Genomic DNA, 18,909 nt, shown 5'->3' with positions numbered 1-18,909 from the left:
TAGGGAGCACCAATGAAAGCCCTGAGCATGAAATTGTCACATATCGCGTGCGCAGGAAGCGCCTTCGATAAGTTAAGAAACTTTCTCTTTGGTGCCACTTTCTCTTTGAAGCTGAAAATGAGACTCTTCAATAGTAATGTCCTTTCTGTACTAATGTATGGTTCTGAAAGCTGGGCGCTGACAAAACAGCTAGAGAAAATCCAAAGTTTTGAAAATAATTGTCTTTGACGAATTCTTGGAATCAACTGGAAGGACAAATTTACCAGCTCATTCATTAGAGAGAAGACTAAACAACCACTCGTTACTGATAAAATTATAAGCAGTAGGTGGTAATGTTACGGACACATGGTAAGACTTGGTAGCAATCGCCTGCCTCATGATGTTTGGTGTTGGACTCCTCCAGGAGTTCGACGGCGTGGACGACCGAAGGCTACACTTGGACGATGCCTAGAAAAAGACGCAGCACTCTCAAGAATATCCCTTGATGATCTTTGGCCGAAGACGCTGGAGAGGTCATCGTGGAGAGGCATCGTTGCCGCCTTATGCGCTGACCGGCGTGGGAAGTTCCAAGTCTAAGTAACCTGTTAAAGTTCAACAATATGACAGGGAAATTACCCAACAGTTTATTTTAAATGTTAGCATTGGAATGTAAATTGTAAAAGATACTGGTTTGAAAGGAACTGCTTTACAAGTTTGAAAATTTTAAATATTTATCAGTTACGGGATTACCAGTTAGCAATTTTTATTTATCAATGTTTGAATAAGTGTTCACCGGAGGTATTTTGGGAAATTTTTAAAGCTAACTCATCTTATCACTGTTATGAGACTAGAAATGCGAATGACCTTGCATCGGAGCTCCGGAATACTCAACTTGCTGCATTTCTACCTCGTTTTGCGGGACCGGGGGTGTGGAATTCCCTCCCGGATGCTATTAGACAAGTTGATAATGTAGGCCAGCTCAAGAGTAGATTGAAGCGTTACCTTTTGGGTTATAATCTGAATGATTAGATTTTTGAATTTGATTAATGTTTGGTTTGAAAATTGTTTGGACAGATAATGGTCGCATTTACGCGAAATTACCCAGCCAAAGCCCACGGAGTCGGCTCTATAGCCTAGCTGATACTTATTGATTTTGTCATAGTTGATTTAGTTAGATGTATCTTCTTTTTTTTTTCTTTTTTTTTTTCGAGTGTATGTTTTAAGGATGATATGTGATATTTCTCACTTGCGATTTCTAGAGTGTAATCCTTTTAGAGTAGGAGATGTTCTTTATGTTGATTCAGTTCAAGTGCTGATTTTTCCCCGTAAAGAAATAGTTTTTATATGGATGTAGAGCTTTATAATAATGGATTTGCAGCCATCGAAACAAACCTTCGGGTTTTTATAGATGGCCGCTGTAAATTTGTTTGTATTTTTTTTATGTTAAATAAATTAATTTGAATTTGAATTTGAAACTGGAGCTTCCAGTTCAAAATTGGGTTTCCTCAAAATTGCGTTGCCTGTCCGGAAGAGACTGGGCGGAAGGTAATCCCCCCCTCTTAGAAAAAGAGTGACGATAATACACCTCCTTTTGAGACCTAGTCCTCTATTTATTTGTTCTCATTCCTCAAGTCTGTTTAAAACCAAGTATTTTCATTTTAATGAATATATTGTTACCTGTTAACACATTTAAAGTGCTTCAATTTATTCCATCACACCTTTTCATTCAAAGTCTCCCCCCCCCCTCCGAGACAATTTCCGGGTGGACTCCTTGCTAACTGCACAGGATATCTCGGTAGCGAGGTGATCTCATGTCGAAGATATATCTAGGCGAAAACCATATATTGTCCGGAATTTTTATGAATAATTTTATACAAATAACAATTCAATAGGGACAAATCCTTTTATTTGACAGTGAAAGAGCAAAGATAAAAATTGCTGGATATTTTGGTTAGATATACAGGGGCCGTCATCAGCAGATAAACTCTTTTGTTCACTGTTATTTATACGTCATGGAAAGGCAGTGTGGTCTTAGAAAATAATTTTATAGGATAGTATTAATGAAGAGTAAACAAAAAGGATATATAGATTATATAATGTAGTTTTTACCTTCATGTAGTTTAATTTGTAGTAAATCTTTGTAAATACCGATATTTGTTTTGAGAAGTTTTATTTTAATGCGGTTTTTTGGGCCTAATCACGTAACTTAGATGCCAGAGTCTTCCGACATGCTGCCGCATCCCAGTGGCAAAGAAAGTGGATCTGTATTCCAGAGGTTGCTCATACATATCTCACTGAAGACTGATTTTCATAACATGTTTGTAGCTACCTGTTTGTTTTTATAGATTAATTGGTGTCTTAAGTATATTAATATAATATTATATATTTACATTTGATATTATTACATAAGTATGTTAATATAATATAACAGGTAGAATATGACCTTCACGCAGTCATTGTTCATGAAGGAGGAGTCACTTCTGGCCATTATTGGTCTTATATTAAGAACAACAAGGACAATTACTGGATGAAGTTTAATGACCATCTTGTTACTATAGCCGATTGGAATGACGTGAAGAAAGATGCTTACGGTGGCCCTGATACCAACGCAAGTGCCTGCTGCTTAATATATGTAGATGCAAACAGGATAGACACTTCAACAGGTAAAAAGGTTGTATTATATAACACTGCTATAAACATATTAAGTCGTAATATGCGTAATAGGCGGTATAAGTCGCAATCAGTGTTGACCGCAAACATTAATGTTTTCATCAATTTTTCTCAAATTACAGCTTAAATTTACAACAGATTCGAGCCTATTCATGAGCTCAAAACTTCACAAGTCGCTGGCGGGAAACTGGTCTTCTTTGTTATTCATCAAGGGAGTAGAAATCTGGTAGAAACGAAATGGCTGTGGCGTTTCTGAACCCTTGCATAATAGTTGAAGTATCTATTAGCTATGTATTCTTAACGTAAAATAATTATCAAAAATAGTAGTTTTTTTTTTATCGAGATTACTGCATACAAAACTTCAAATACCGTATCACAAAATTCGTCAGTTATCTGGGTAAAAACTTCGAATATAAGTTTGAACTTAGAAGCTTAATTTTTTCGTAATGCCCTTTGCCTTTATCGGTTTTGTCACCTTTAAAACAGTTAAAATGGGCGACTTTGATGCTGATTTTTTTTGGCTATTTTGGATACCTAAAAAGCCTTCCTTGTATTAAAAGCTGGTTTTTAATAACAATTTAAAAAAAATTCAAAACTCATGTTCATTCCAAATAATAATTCATTCCAAATTATAAACTCATAAATACCTAATATCAGCTAAATTATAAACTGGATCTACAAGAAGTAAATTTATCATATTGAAAAATACATGATGAACACTTCATATGAGAACATTTCAATTACAATGAAACAAAAAACACTTCATGGTTTATTCGGTATGAAGAAAAATGAAGTGCCAGTTTTTTTCTCAAGTAAAAAATGAAAAGCTCGTCCGTTTTAAATGTAATTAAATGCAATAATATGCAGACTGAAGTAGCTCCAGGAAGATGTTGAGATTTTCTTCCTAGTTCGTCCCTTTTAATCCAAGCAAAATGTTAGGAGTCTTAGTATCAGTTATTGAGTTTAAGCTTTGATTTCCAAATACTCACAAAAATTACCAAATTTAAGAAAATCGCAACAATAAGTCGCATGTGGTCAAAATACTCAAAGGCTCCTCTTTGATCCCCAACCAGGTTCAAAGCTTCTGCTATGGTCATTTCCATGGAAATATCCAAAGAGTTTCTTTTAAAATAGCTTCCAAGCGTAGTTAGGGGCCTTTCTTCCTTTTCTCCAAAGCTTTGAAAAAAGTGTTATAATATTCCAAATGTTACATTTGTTATATTTGTGCGTACTTTTGGTCATCACTTGTGGGGTGATTGAATTTTTAACCACTGTAGATACGTAACGTTGCAACATCTAGTATCCTGAGGTCATGAGACTGTCAAAGACTCCTTCTTGAACCTCCTAAATTGACAGTTTTTAGTATGACCTGGTCTTTTAATGTAATTTGGACACTGAACCAAGGGCGCCATTGTCACTCGAGCGCAACGTTAGGTGGGGATGTCGATATCGCTTTTGTCACACCAATTCGTTTCAGTGTTAATCTGCCTGGTACTAATGAATGAATGTTTTCAAAGTAAACTCGTTTCATCAACAAGGAAAAAAACGGGCTGGACGCATGTGACTCTTTCCTTTTGGACGATAAAACTATACAAGTGCTGTATCACGTATAACTCACAAAAATCTTGTTCATTTTTTTCAACTTTTCAAGTTGCCCTTTTTAATAGTTGAAAGCGATTGGAAGGCAACTTTCCCTCCCCCCTCCCCACGCCCATCATTCCACCGAATACATCCAATCAAAATTTTTAGATAGTCATTTAGTTCAGTGTAGTTAATTTTCAGATAGAAAATATGTTTTTGAGGAGGACACTCCCCCACACCCCTCGTGGCAAGGGTTTTATGTTATGCCCTGAGGGAATATAAGAACGATTTTGGCACAATGGATCATTTATTATTTTTTTTCATTTAGAGCTGGGCCCTTCGTATCGAAGAAGATATCGTAGAAAATTAGAAAATGGCTCATTCAATTGGAAATTGGAGTGGCTTTTGCCAATTTTAATATTCGAAAGTGATTGGAAGGCATCTAAAACCCCGTCCACGCCCACCAGTTACCGAAACACGCCCAATCAAAATTGTGAGATAGAAAATTTGTTAAGCGTCTTTGATTTCCAGATAGAAAATATATTTTTGAGTAGGATACTCCTCAAAATATGTTATTGAAGTTGTCGTAGTAACTTCGAAAAGGGATCATTCAATTGGAAATTGGAGTGACTTGTGGCCTTTTTAATAGTCAAAAGTGATTGGAAGGAAACTAACACCCCTTCCACGCCCGCCATTTCTCGAAACACATCCAATCAAATTTTGAGATCGCCATTTTGTTCAGCTTAGTTGATTTCCTGATAGAAATTATGTTTTTGAGGAGGACACTCCCCCACAGCCTTCAGGGCAAGGGTTGTAAGTTATGCCCTGGGGCGATATAAGGTTTTTTATAGAAGGTGTCGTCGAAACTTCAAAAAAGGCTCATTCTATTGGAAATTCAATGGGCTTGTGCCATATTTAATAGTTGAAAGTGATTGGGGGGCCACTAACCCCCCCCCCCACGCCCAATCATTCTCCTAAACGCACCCACTCAAAAATTTGAGATAGCCATTTAGTTCATGGTAGTTGTTTTCCAGATAGGAAATATGTTTTTGAGGAGGACACTCCCCCACACCCCTCAGGCTAAGAGGTTTCAGTTGGTAACGGTGTAATAGAATACATATTTTTGCACAATGTATTATTTATTATTTTTTTTCCTTTAGAGCTGTGAACTACGAATCAAAAAAGTTGTATTAGAAACTTCCAAAAGGGTTCATTATATTGGAAATTGAAGTGGCTTTAGTCCTTTTTTATATTCAAAATTGTTTTGAAGGCATCAAATAAACCTTACACGCCCACCATTTACCGAAACACGACCAAAAACAAATTTTAGATAGCCATTTTGTTCAGCGTATTTGAGTTCCAGGTCGAAAATATGTTTTTGATGATGATACTACTCGATATATGTATTTGAAGTTGTCGTAGTAACTTAGAAAAGGGCTCATTCAAGTGGAAGTTGGAGTGTCTTGTGGCCTGTATAATATTCAAAAGTGAGTGGAAGGACACTAACACCACTTCCACGCCCACCATTTCCCGAAACACATCCAATCACATTTTGAGATCGCCATTTTGTTCAGCTTAGTTGATTTCCTGATAGAAATTATGTTTTTGAGGAGGACACTCCCCCACAACCTTCAGGGCAAGGGTTGTAAGTTATGCCCTGGGGCGTTACAAGGTTTTTATAGAAGGTGTTGTAGAAACTTAAAAAAAGGCTCTTTCTATTGTAAATTAAAAGGGCTTGGGCCATTTTTAATATTTGAATGTGACGGGGGGGCAACTAGCCCCCCCCCACGCCCATCAGTACCCCCCACACCAGCCAACCAAAGGTTTAGAGAGCCCGTTTGTTCAGTGTAGTTGATGTCCAGATAGGAAATATGTTTTTGAGGAGGACACTCCCCCACAACCCTCGGGCCAAGAGTTTTAAGTTGTGCCCGGATGGCATATAAGAACGATGTTGGCACAATGTATTATTTATTATTTTTTTTTTCTTTTAGAGCAGGGCACTACGAATCGAAGAAGTTGTCGTAGAAACTTCCAAAAGGGCTCATTCTATTTTAAATTGTAGTGGCGTGTGACCTATTTAATATTTGAAAGTGATTTGAATGCAACTAATACCCCTTCCACGCCCACCATTTCACGAAACACGTCCAATCAAAATTTGGAGAGAGTAAATTTTTTAAGCGAATTTGATTTCCAGGTAGAAAATATGTTTTTGAGGATGATACTACTCGAAATATGTTTTTGAAGTTGTCGTAGGAACTTCGAAAAGGGCTCATTCAATTGGAAATTGGAGTGTCTTGTGGCCTTTATAATATTCGAAAGTGATTGGAAGGAAACTAACACCCCTTCCACGCCCACCATTTCTCGAAACACATCCAATCAAATTTTGAGATCGCCATTTTGTTCAGCTTAGTTGATTTCCTGATAGAAATTATGTTTTTGAGGAGGACACTCCCCCACAGCCTTCAGGGCAAGGGTTGTAAGTTATGCCCTGGGGCGATATAAGGTTTTTATAGAAGGTGTTGTAGAAACTTCAAAAAAGGCTCATTCGATTGGAAATTCAAAGGGCTTGTGCCATATTTAATAGTTGAAAGTGACTGGGGGGCAACTAGCCCCCCCCCCCACGCCCCTCAATACCCTAAACACATCCAAACAAAATTTTTAGATAGCCATTTAGTTCATTGTAGTTGATTTCCAGATAGGAAATATGTTTTTTAGGAGGACACTCCCCCACAACCCTCGGGCCAATAGTTTTAAGTTATGCCCGGATGGCATATAAGAAATATGTTGGCACAATGTATTATTTATTTTTTTTCTTTTAGAGCAGGGCACTACGAATCGAAGAAGTTGTCGTAGAAACTTCCAAAAGGGCTCATTCAATTGGAAATCGGAGCTGCTTGTGCCCTTTTTAATAGTCGAAAGTGATTGGAAGGCAACTAATACCCCTTCCACGCCCACCATTTCCCGAAACTCATCCAATCAAAATTTTGAGATAGCCATTTTGTTCAGCGTAGTTGAATTTCAGATAGAAATTATGTTTTTGAGGAGGAAACTCCCCCACAGCCATCAGGGCAATGGTTGTAAGTTATGCCCAGGGGCGATATAAGGTTTTTATCGAAGTTTTTGTCGTAGAAACTTAAATAATGGGTCATTCTATTTTAACTTCAATGGGCTTGTGCCCTTTTTAATAGTTTAAAGTGATTGGAGGGTCCCTAACCCCCCCCCCCACGCCCCATAGTATCCTAACCGCACCCCCTCAAAAATTTGAGATAGCCATTTAGTTCAGTGTAGTTGTTTTCCAGATAGGACATATGTTTTTGAGGAGGACACTCCCCCACACCCCTCGGGTTCAGGGGTGTCAGTTAGGCACTGGGGGCATATAATACATATGGTTGCACACTGTATTATTTTTTGTCTTTTAGACCAGGGAACTTCGAATCAAAGAAGTTGTCTTAGAAACTTCAAAAAGTGTTCATTCTATTGGAAAGTTGAGTGGGTTTAGCCCTTATTTATATTAAAAAGTGTTTTTAAAGCAACAAATAACCCTTACAACCCCACCAAATACTGAAACACAACCACACCCAAATTGTAGATATTCAGTTTGTTCAGAGTAGTTGATTTAAAGATAGGCACTATGTATTTGAAGAGGACACTCCCCCACAACCCTAGGGGCAAGGGTTTTAAGTTATACCCTAATGTCGTCTTAGAACGATGTTGGCACAATGTATTATTTTTTTTCCTTTAGAGCAGGGAACTTCGAATCGAAGAAGTTGTCGTAGAAACTTCCAAAAGGGCTCATTCAATTGGAAAGGCAACTAATACCCCTTCCAAGCCCACCATTTCCCGAAACTCATCCAATCACTATTTTGAGATAGCCATTTTGTTCAGTGTAGTTGATTTCCATAGCTGTAATATGTTTTTGAAGAGGACACTCCCCCACAACCCTCGGGCCAAGGGGTTCAAGTTATGCCCTGATGGCATATAAGAAGTTGTCGTAGAAACTTCCAAAAGGGTTCATTCAATTGGAAAGTGGAGTGGCTCGGGCCCTTTTTGATAGTCGAAAGTGATTGGAAGGCAACTAATACCCCTTCCACGCCCACCATTTCCCGAAACTCATCCAATCAATATTTTGAGAAAGCCATTTTGTTCAGCGTAGTTGAATTCTAATTGAGGAGGACACTCCCCCACAGCCTTCAGGGTAAGGGTTGTAAATTATGCCCTGGGGGCATATAAGGTTTTTATTGAAGGCGTTGTTGTAGAAACTTCAAAAAGGCTCATTCAATTGGAAATTCAAAGTGCAAGTGCCCTTTTTAATAGTCGAAAGTGATTTGAGGACAACTAACCCCCTTTCTCACGCCAACTTTTCCCCTAACACATCCAATCAAAATTTTGAGATAGCCATTTTATCTCGTAGAAACTTAGAAAAGGGCTTATTCAATTGGAAATTCAAAGGTCTAGTGCCCTTTTTAATAGTTGAAAGTGATTTTAGGGCAGCTAACCCCCCTTTCTCGCCCACCTGGTCCCCCAACACATCCAATCAAAAATTTTAGATATCCATTTTGTTCAGCATTGTTGATTTCCAAATAAAAATTATGTTTTTGAGGAGGAAATTCCCCCAAAACCCTCAGGGCATGCCTAAGACTCTAGGCAGGCATGCCTTTCCAAAAACTAACCTGACAAGTATGTGTCCAATAAGAGAGTCATTCATACTCATGCCATTTACCTGTGCCCCAGCCATTTAAACATTTGCCTCTCAATTACTTGGACTATCTGTCTTGGCTTTTTTTTTGTCTACAATTACCCAGCCCAGTCCTGATGCAACCTATTGCAACCCAAAATACTTGATAACTTCAATTCAAAATCAACGGAGCTTATTCTTAGCTTAAGGGCTTATTCAATTGGAAATTCAAAGGTGTAGTGCCCTTTTTAAAAGTTGAAAGTGATTTTAGGGCAGCTAACCCCCCGTGCTCGCCCACCTTTTCCCCCAACACATCCAATCAAAAATTGTAGATAGCAATTTTGTTCAGCATTGTTGATTTCCATATAGAAATTATGTTTTTGAGGAAGAAATTCCCCCAAAACCCTCAGGACAAGGTTTGTTAGTTATGCCCTGGGGGCATATAAGGTATTTATAGAACGCATTGTCGTAGAAACTTCAAAAAGGGCTCATTCGATTGGAAATTTTAAGGGCTAGTGCCTTTTTTAATAGTCGAAAGTGCTTTGAAAGCAACTAATTCCCCTGTCACGCCTTCCTTTTTCCCAAACACATCCAATCAAAATTTTTATAAACAAATTTCATTAAATTTCTGTTCCATGTCTGTAAATTTTGTGTTTACTTCTGACAAACCCCCCCCCCCCACAAACGACAAGGCCAGGTTTGTTGGTTTTGCCCGGGGCGTAAGTAAGATTTTTATAAAAAGCGACGTTGTAAAAACATCAAAAAGGGCTCATTAAATTAAAAATTGAAAGGGCTAGTGCCCTTTGAATTGTCGAAAGTGATTGAAGGGCAACTAACCCCTTCTCACGCCCACCATTTCCCCTGACACATCCAATCAAAATTTTGAGATAGCAATTTTATTCATCGTAGTGTTAAGTTCTGTAAATTAGGTCTTTGAGGATGATAACCCCCTCACAGCCCTCAGGGCAAGGGCTGTAAGTTATGCCCAGGGGTCAAATAAGGTTTTTATAGAACGCTTTGTCGTAGAAACTTCAAAAAGGGATCATTCGATTAGAAATTAATATGGCTAGTGTCCTTTTTAATAGTCGAAAGTGATTGGAAGGCTACTAACCCCCTTCTCACGCCTAGCTTTTCCCCAAACACATCCAATCAAAACTTTGAAATAGCCATTTTATTCAACGAATTTTTGAGTTCTGTAAATTAGGTCTTTGATGATGACGACCCCCTCACAGACCTCAGGGCAAGGGTTGTAAGTTATGCCCTGTGGGCAAATAAGGTTTTTATAGAACGCGTTGTTGTAGAAACTTCAAAAAGGGCTCATTCGATTAGAAATTGAATTGATTAGTGCAATTTTTAATAATCGAAAGTAACTGGAGGGCAACTAACACCCCTTCCACGTCCGCCATTTCCCCAAACATATCCAATCAAAGTTTTGAGATAGTCATTTTGTTCCACACAGTTTGAAGTTCAGGAAATTATACCCTTGAGCAGGACACTCTCCCCACAGTCTTCATATGTTTTAATTGAAATCTTTGTCGTAGAAACTTAGAAAAGGGCTTATTCAATTGGAAATTCAAAGGTCTAGTGCCCTTTTTAATAGTTGAAAGTGATTAGAGGGCAACTAACCCCCCGGTCTCGCCCCCCATTTCCCCCAACACATCCAATCACAATTTTTAGATAGCCATTTTGTTCAGCACTGTTGATTTCCAAATAGAAATTATGTTTTTGAGGAAGAAATTCCCCCAAAACCCTCAGGACAAGGTTTGTTAGTTATGCCCTGGGGGCATATAAGGTATTTATAGAAATTAGTGTCATATAAACTTCAAAATGGGCTCAATCGATTGGAAATTGAAATGGCTAGTGCCCTTTTTAATAGTCGAAAGTGATTTTAATGCAACTAACACCCTTTCCACGCCCACCATATCCCCAAACATGTCCACTCAACATTTCGAGATAGCCATTTTGTTCCACGCAGTTTAAGGTTCAGGAAATTATACATTTTATTAGCGCACTCCCCCCACAGTCTTCAGGGCAAGGTTTCTAAGTTATGCCCTGTGTGTATATAATGTTTTTATTTAAATCTTTGTCGTATAAACTTGAAAAAGGGCTCATTCGTTTGGAAATTTTAAGGTCACGTGCCCTTTTTAATAGTCGAAAGTGCTTTGAAGGCAACTCAATCACCTGTCACGCCTTCCTTTTTCCCAAACACATCCAATAACACTTTTTATATACTAATTTTATTCTATGTAGAGTAAAGCTTTGTTAATTTGGTCTTTAATCATGACAACCCCCCCCCCACACCCGGCAAGGAAAGGGGTTTAGTTTAGGCCCTGGTTGTACTTAATATTTTTATAAAAAGCGAAGTTGTAAAAAAAACAAACCTGGCTCATTAAAATAAAAATTTACAGGGCTAGTGCCCTTTTAATTGTCGACAGTGATTGAAGGACAACTAACCCACTTCTCACGCCCACCATGTCCACAAACACCTCCACTCGAAGTTTTGAGATAGCCATTTTATTCACCGTAGTTTTAAGTTCTGTCAGTTAGGTCTTTGAGGATGATAACCCCCTCACAGCCCTCAGGGCAAGGGCTGTAAGTTTTGCCCAGGGGTCAAATAAGGTTTTTATAGAACGCTTTGTCGTAGAAACTTCAAAAAGTGATCATTCGATTAGAAATTAAAATGGCTAGTGTTCTTTTTAATAGTCGAAAGTGATTGGAAGGCTACTAACCCCCTTCTCACGCCTACCTTTTCCCCAAACACATCCAATCAAAACTTTGAAATAGCCATTTTATTCAACGTAGTTTTAAGTTCTGTAAATTAGGTCTTTGATGATGACGACCCCCTCACAGACCTCAGGGCAAAAAAAAAAAACAAAAAACAAAAACAAAAAAAAAACAAAACAAACATGGCTCATTCGATTAGAAATTTAATTGGCTAGTGCAATTTTTAATAATCGAAAGTAACTGGAGGGCAACTAACACCCCTTCCACGTCCGCCATTTCCCCAAACATATCCAATCAAAGTTTTGAGATAGTCATTTTGTTCCACACAGTTTGAAGTTCAGGACCTTATACCCTTGAGCAGGACTCTCTCCCCACAGTCTTCATAAGTTTTAATTGAAATCTTTGTCGTAGAAACTTAGAAAAGGGCTTATTCAATTGGAAATTCAAAGGTCTAGTGCCCTTTTTAATAGTTGAAAGTGATTAGAGGGCAACTAACCCCCCCTTTCTCGCCCACCTTTTCCCCCCACACATCCAATCAAAATCGGTAGATAGCCATTTTGTTCAGCTGTGTTGATTTCCAAATAGAAATTATGTTTTTGAGGAGGAAATTCCCCCAAAACCCTCAGGACAAGGTTTGTTAGTTATGCCCTGGGGGCATATAAGGTATTTATAGAACGCATTGTCATAGAAACTTCAAAAAGGGCTCTATCGATTGGAAATTGAAATGGATATTGCCCTTTTTAATAGTCGAAAGTGATTTTAAGGGAACTAACACCCTTTCCACGCCCACCATATCCCCAAACATGTCCAATCAACATTTTGAGATAGCCATTTTGTTCCAGGCAGTTTTAGGTTCAGGAAATTATACCTTTTAGTAGGACACTCCCCCCACAGTCTTCAGGGCAAGTGTTATTAGTTATACCCTGGCGGCATATAAGGTTTTTATTGAAATCTTTGTCGTAGAAACTTGAAAAAGGGCTCATTCGATTGGAAATTTTAAGGGCTAGTGCCCTTTTTAATAGTCGAAAGTGCTTTGAAGGCAACTAATTCCCCTGTCACGCCCACCATTTCCCCTAACACATCCAATCAAAATTTTGAGATAGCCATTTTATTCAACGTAGTTTTAAGTTCTGTAAGTTAGGTCTTTGATGATGACGACCCCCTCACAGACCTCGGTGCAAAGGTTGTATGTTATGCCCTGGGGGCATATAAGGTTTATATAGAAAGTTGTTGTAAAACTTCAAAAAGGGCTCATTTGTTTGGAAATTGAAATTGCCCTTTTTAATAGTCGAAAGTTAGTGTAGAGTAATTAACCCCCTCTCACGCCCACCATTTCCACAAACACATTCAATCAAAGTTTAGAGATAATTATTTTGTTAAACGTTGTTGAAAGTTCTGGAAATTATATATTTAAGGCTGACAAACTTCCCAGAGTCCCTAGGGCATAGGCCATAAGTTATGCCCTGGAGGCATATAAGAATTTCATAGATAGAGTTGTCGTAAAAGCTTCAAAAGGGGCTCATTCGATTGGGAATTGAGAGGGCTAGTGCCCTTTTTAATAGTCGAAAGTGATTAGAGGGTAAATAACCACCCTCTCACTCGCACCATTCTCCCAATCAAATCCAATAGAAAATTTTCAGATTGCCATTGTGCTCAACATAGTTGAAAGTTTTGGAAATTAGTTCTTTGGGGATGACGAACCCCACCCCCCAACCACAGGGCCCGGGGGGTTATTTATTCCCAGAGATCCAATAATTTTTTTATTGAGTGTTTTCCTATAAAAATAAAAAATTCTCATTTGATTAAAAATTGAAAGGGCTAGTGCCTTTTTTAATAGTTGAAAGTGATGGGAGAGTTACTAACGCCCCTCCCACGCCCACCATTTTCCCAAACACATCCAATCAAAATTTTGAGATAGCCATCTTGTTTAACGTAATTGAAAGTTTTGGAAAATATGTCTTAGAGGATAACATCCACCCTCACAGCCCATAGGGTAAGGGTTGTAACTTGTGCCCTGGGGACATATAAGATGTTTATAGAAAGCTTTATCGTAGAAACACAAAAAGGGGTCATTCGGTTGGAAATTGAAAGTTCTAGTGCAACTAATCCCCCTACCACACCCACCCTCCCATTTGCCTTTATGTTTAAAAACTAAATGTTGCCTTAAGATTAAATCAAAATGCACTATGTTAATGCTAATTACCAATAAGGCATCTCAGCAGTATCCCAAGAACGACTGAGGGTATTATGTTCAAACTTTCCGGGCAACTTAAGCTCTTAAAGTTTAACCAAGTCAAAATAGCGTCAGTGTATCCAAGCTATCAAAGAAAGTAAACAGATTTTTTTAGCGAATGGTATCAAGTTTTCAATATTAGGTTAACTAGAGTAGGTATGAAATGAAATTTAACACTACTATTTGTGTCCAGATTTTTAAAAGGGTGTATGTTGTTAAAAATTGCTGAAAATTTTTCTACGGCATACAAATAGCATGCCAAACTATTAAGTCTCATAAAACGAAAACATTTAAAGTATTACAAAAAGATTTAAAGTGTTATTTTCTTTTCCCTGAAAAGACTATGTCTATATAAAACCAACAGAAATTAATTAAACAAAACTTTTTCCACAAAGCAAGTTTTTCAAAGGTAAGTAAAGAATTCCATTAAACAGAAAATGTGCAAAAATAAAATCAACTAATCTACCAAGCGTGAAACTACCACAAATCAGCATCGATAAATAAATGAAACCCAAAACGGACAACAATTACAATAAAGAGCCAAGTTGAACTCAAAACGAGCAGAAATTAACATAAGTTAGACTGAAAACACTTATGCCTTTCCAAGGCCAGAACATAATTTGCGCTTCACTTAAAAAATTTCAAATTAAAGTGTATTTTCAGTTGAATATACATGTACTGATATTTAGTAATTAATGTTAATATTATTTGATTTATTAAAGTTATAAAAGTAAAAACATTTGCATTTTTTTAAAGTAAAGTGCAAATTATGTCATGGCCTTGGGAAGGCATAGGGGTTTTGAGCCCAACTTATGTTAATTTCTGCTCGTTTTGAGTTCGACTTGGTTATTTATTGTAATTTCTGTTCGTTTTTGGTTTCATTTATTTATCGATGCTGATTTGTGGTACTTTTCTGACCAATGCTGACTTTTCTTTGAAAAACTTATTTTGTGGAAAAAGTTTTTTTTAATTAATATGAATAAATAAATCTACGCTGTTGAAATCCAAGACCTGAGAAGCCATGTAGCAGAAATATAAAATTAATTTTTTCCATCCCCCTGGACGCGTAGGAGCAGACTTTGATAAAATTCAACAGGAACATCCTTTGCGTCTCCACAGGAGCTCTCGAAATAGGCGGATAATTTTCTCGTCTTTCTTGAAATTTTATTGGTTCATATTTTGTATAACAACCTATCCAATGGGTATTGACACGTCAGAAATTGCTTATGTTTTTTGTTTCTTTGCTCAATTGAATTGTTAGAATTAATCCATCTTTTGGACCTTCTTTTAAAGCAATCAACATATGATCTCAATAGAATGCCTCCCTCTCCCTCTGCAGAAAAACCGTTTCAGATGAATTTACAGTTTTGGTTAGGTTACATTTTCATTTTGATTAGGTACATTTCAGGTTTGGTTAGGTTGAACAAAAAGTATGTAATTTTTTAAAATGTATGGCGCGACTATTTTTGTAACGTGCTGTTTATTTGGGAGATAAAAGCCATAAACCTAACAAACTTAATAGGAGGAGGAGCCTAGTTATAATAAAACAAGATGAAACAATAAACAGATAACATATATATGTATGTTCTATATATATGTTCCTAACTAGGATGATACAACCACCATACATGTATATGTTTATTTTTATAGCGTTTAATTTTGAAGAAAAATTACCATCGGATTTAGACGAATTCGCTCCAGAAGATTCGGAAAAGGTGGACGAAGAATGCCAAGCTTGGGATGAGAAGCAGAGGGAGGTTAGTTTTATACATTTTTTTTTACTTTTTTCTTTAGAGAATGGCTTCAACTTCCATTGAAGGTTACTAGGCTATATGAATGACATTCCGATGAATAGACCTACAACCCAAATTTTAGCCTGGGAAGGTTCTAAGTTCCTACCTCCGTCACTTCCCTATTGTAACCATTAAAAGAGGCCACTATACCTATATTAGCCTAGATTTTTATTTATTTTTTCTTTAGTTTGTGTTGTCGTCTTGCATGGACTCCAAGAACTGTTATATGTCCTGCTCATGGACTACTCAAGACGGTCCCGAGGATTTGAGCTGGATTGCTAGCTAGTATTTCTTCGATTTTTAGTTATGACCTTTAAGCTCCATCTAATCTGTAATCCTTAAAAATAGGGACGCAATTTAGTTAGCAGGTTGAAATCGTATTTTGAGGACATCTTTTCCAGTTAATACAAAAATATTCTTCTTCTTTTTTATTGCTTCCTTTTTTCTGCGGTAGTGAAGCCATTGGAAAATAATGCCTTAGAAGGTTCTGTTTTTTATGCCGGTGTCGAATCTTGTGTCCATTTGAATGTTCAATAAATTTGAACAATAAATGAACAGAATATATTTGAAATCCTCGACACACCAAGTTGCTACCGTTTTAAATGGGAACTGACTCTTGTCAAAATTTAGCAATTTTAAATCCTAACAAAACATGGAGGAGGAGGAGAACTGTTTTAATACATATTTTTTCCTTGAGGCCCAATGTGATTTTCTTATTGATTTGTCGTATCTTTGAACAACAGTTATGATTAAATGGATAGCCCTTACTAGTCGAAAGTCTGAGACGAACAAGGAATATTGAGCCTAGTAATAGAACACATCCCTGGTGAATAATTTCTTAGACTACGCTGCCTTTCCCTATGTAAAATGAAATTAAAATAGTAACGGCAAAAAATTCAATTAAGATTGTGAAACAAATGTATCTTGAGAGAAATTCACGCTCTGTAGCCTTTATAAAAAAGAAAAGAAAACTAAAGTTGGATTCTTGATGTAAAATTAAAGAAGTTTAATCAGCATAGAATAAAACTGGAGTTTAGTAGCCAATGATAAATGGTATGCTTTCTTTAGTAATGAATATTATATCAAAATCCTGTAAAAAAGGACAATGCTCAATTAAGAGAAGGATAATTGTTTATCAAAGAAACAAAGTAAAAATAATATTTTTATTATGTAGGATGCTGTTAACGTAGAAAACCTTTTTAATAATCCTTGAAATATAATTAACAAAAAAAACTCTATGATCACTATTGTTATTATTATTATTATTATTATCGTTAAATTGATAATAATGTTATTAACTCGATTCATTATTAGCTTGAAATACCAAATAGCGACACATGGTGTGATTTAAATTACGTACATTTGATTTGTATATTATGACATGATTATCATAACTAGCTTACTTTTATTATCTTCTTTGCTCTTTCTTCTCTTACTCTTTATATCCTTTACTTCTATGTCAAAATGGTCGACTTACGTAAAAAGACTAGGGGTTTGGGAATCTGTCACTTTCTTACTAATTTGTTAACGTGAACCGTTGATTTATTGCTCATAAGCTACCTCAAAAGTTTACTTAAACTTTACTCAAACTCGTGAGTGAAAAGCCTCCAAAACTGACAAATATTGTCTTAGTCCACAAAAAGTGCAGTAGTTCTTTTTGAATTTCACTATTCTTTTTTTTTATAATTTTGAATATAAGCTGTATATGTAAATATTGAACAAGGAGAATGTAGCCAAGGATCAATCTTCCCTTAGTTTTTGGTAAGCACTATCATCCATATATAAAAAATCTTGAGGAAATAGCAATATGAAAAAAAAAACGCAAAAGAAATATATGGTGTTGGTAGCATTACCATAAAAAACTTTAATGGTCTCAAACAAATAGCTATTACACAATTCCTATAAACATCGCTTTTAAAGTAATGTTAATAACTGTTTGTAAAGATTAGAAATGGAAGAAAAAACAAATTAAAATACTCCTCATTCCCAATGGTTTGGTAGTATCTAACAACGAACGAAATTCCTGCATTTGCAGCTTTTTAATCCTTAATGCATGCTGTCTGTCCTTTTGCCATACAAATTTGCATAAAATTTGGAAACTCTATAACATTATTTTTTTGCTTAATAATTTATGTTTTTTTAAATAGCGTTATCTGTACGGTTTTCAGTGGGTAAGGCATAAAGGGCAGTTGCCCCCCCCCCCTCTTCGCCTGTTTTTGCACCAAATTTTCGAGATATATAAAGTGGAAAATTTTTGAAATTTTTTTTTTATAGACATATTTTCTTTAATCTTTATCCCGTCTATCTGGATTTTTTTTTTAAGACGTCTTGTCTACAGTTTATTTGTTTCGCTATTCCGCATCGCTCTTTTTCTTTTGGCTGGTGTGATGTGACAAACTGTGGTTTCGCAAGCTTGCACAGACAAAATCCATTCTTAATTACCAGAGGTATGGGATTTAAAGCTCAAAATAGTTCCACCCTCATTGCGTATGAAGAAAGCATGTAAAATTAGCGACAGTTCTTAATAGATATCGTTCATGAAAGATCATATCTTGCAGCCCTTCCCCTGGGAACTGTGGGGGAATAAGTCATCCTAAAATACATGTTTATTAGATTTTCGACTATGCTGAACAAAATGGATATCTCAAAATTTTAATTGGGTGACTTTGAGAAAAAAATGAGCGTGGGAGGGGGCCTAGTTGCCATCCATTTTTTGGAGGGCACGCATCGTGATCTATCTTCGTGCAAAAAATGCAAATTTCCAAATTTTTGCAGATAGGAGCGTGAAACTTCTTTAATAGGGTTCTCTGATAAGCTGAATGTGATGGTGTAATTTTCGTTAAGGTTCTATAACTTTTAGGGGGTCTTTCCCCCTTTTTTCGAAAATCAGCCAAATTTTCTCAGGCGCTTAACTTTTGATAAGTAAGAGTAAACTTGATGAAAGTTATATATTTGAAATCAAAATTAAAATCTGATTCTTTTGATGTATCTATTGGTATCAAAATTCTGTTTTTTAGAGTTTCGGTTACCATTGAGCCGGGTCGCTCCTTACTTACAGTTCGTTACCACGAACTGTTTGATATCGTTCATGAAATAAGTTCTTTTAGGTGTCGAAAATCGTGACAATATAAGGGTTGGCTGCGATACCTATTTTGAGTTCTAAAGGAACATCCTCATTGAATATTTTGTTGTTTATAAACTTACCATTTATATTAAAAGTAATTATATCGTTGCTGTTATGCCTGATAGTCGTA

At 36.6% G+C, this 18,909-nt stretch overlaps 1 protein-coding gene across 1 annotated transcript in view; it reads left to right on the top strand.

Annotated features, from left to right (window-relative positions):
* LOC148950942 (uncharacterized) overlaps window positions 1-18,909 on the top strand; it is a 74,075-nt gene that overhangs the window by 18,498 nt on the left and 36,668 nt on the right. Inside the window, exons 7-8 of the mRNA XM_089090961.1 lie at window positions 2,411-2,642; window positions 15,513-15,619. Of these exons, the coding sequence (XP_088947087.1) occupies window positions 2,411-2,642; window positions 15,513-15,619 (339 nt within the window). The remainder of the gene's footprint in view (window positions 1-2,410; window positions 2,643-15,512; window positions 15,620-18,909) is intronic.

This window comes from Artemia sp. Qi Xiang Cuo, chromosome 6 (genome assembly GCF_049724085.1).
Source record: "Artemia sp. Qi Xiang Cuo chromosome 6, ASM4972408v1, whole genome shotgun sequence".
In the NCBI taxonomy this organism is placed as follows: domain Eukaryota; kingdom Metazoa; phylum Arthropoda; class Branchiopoda; order Anostraca; family Artemiidae; genus Artemia; species Artemia sp. Qi Xiang Cuo.
Note: the sequence above shows the minus strand (reverse complement) of the source record. Positions and strands in the feature narration are given on the sequence as shown.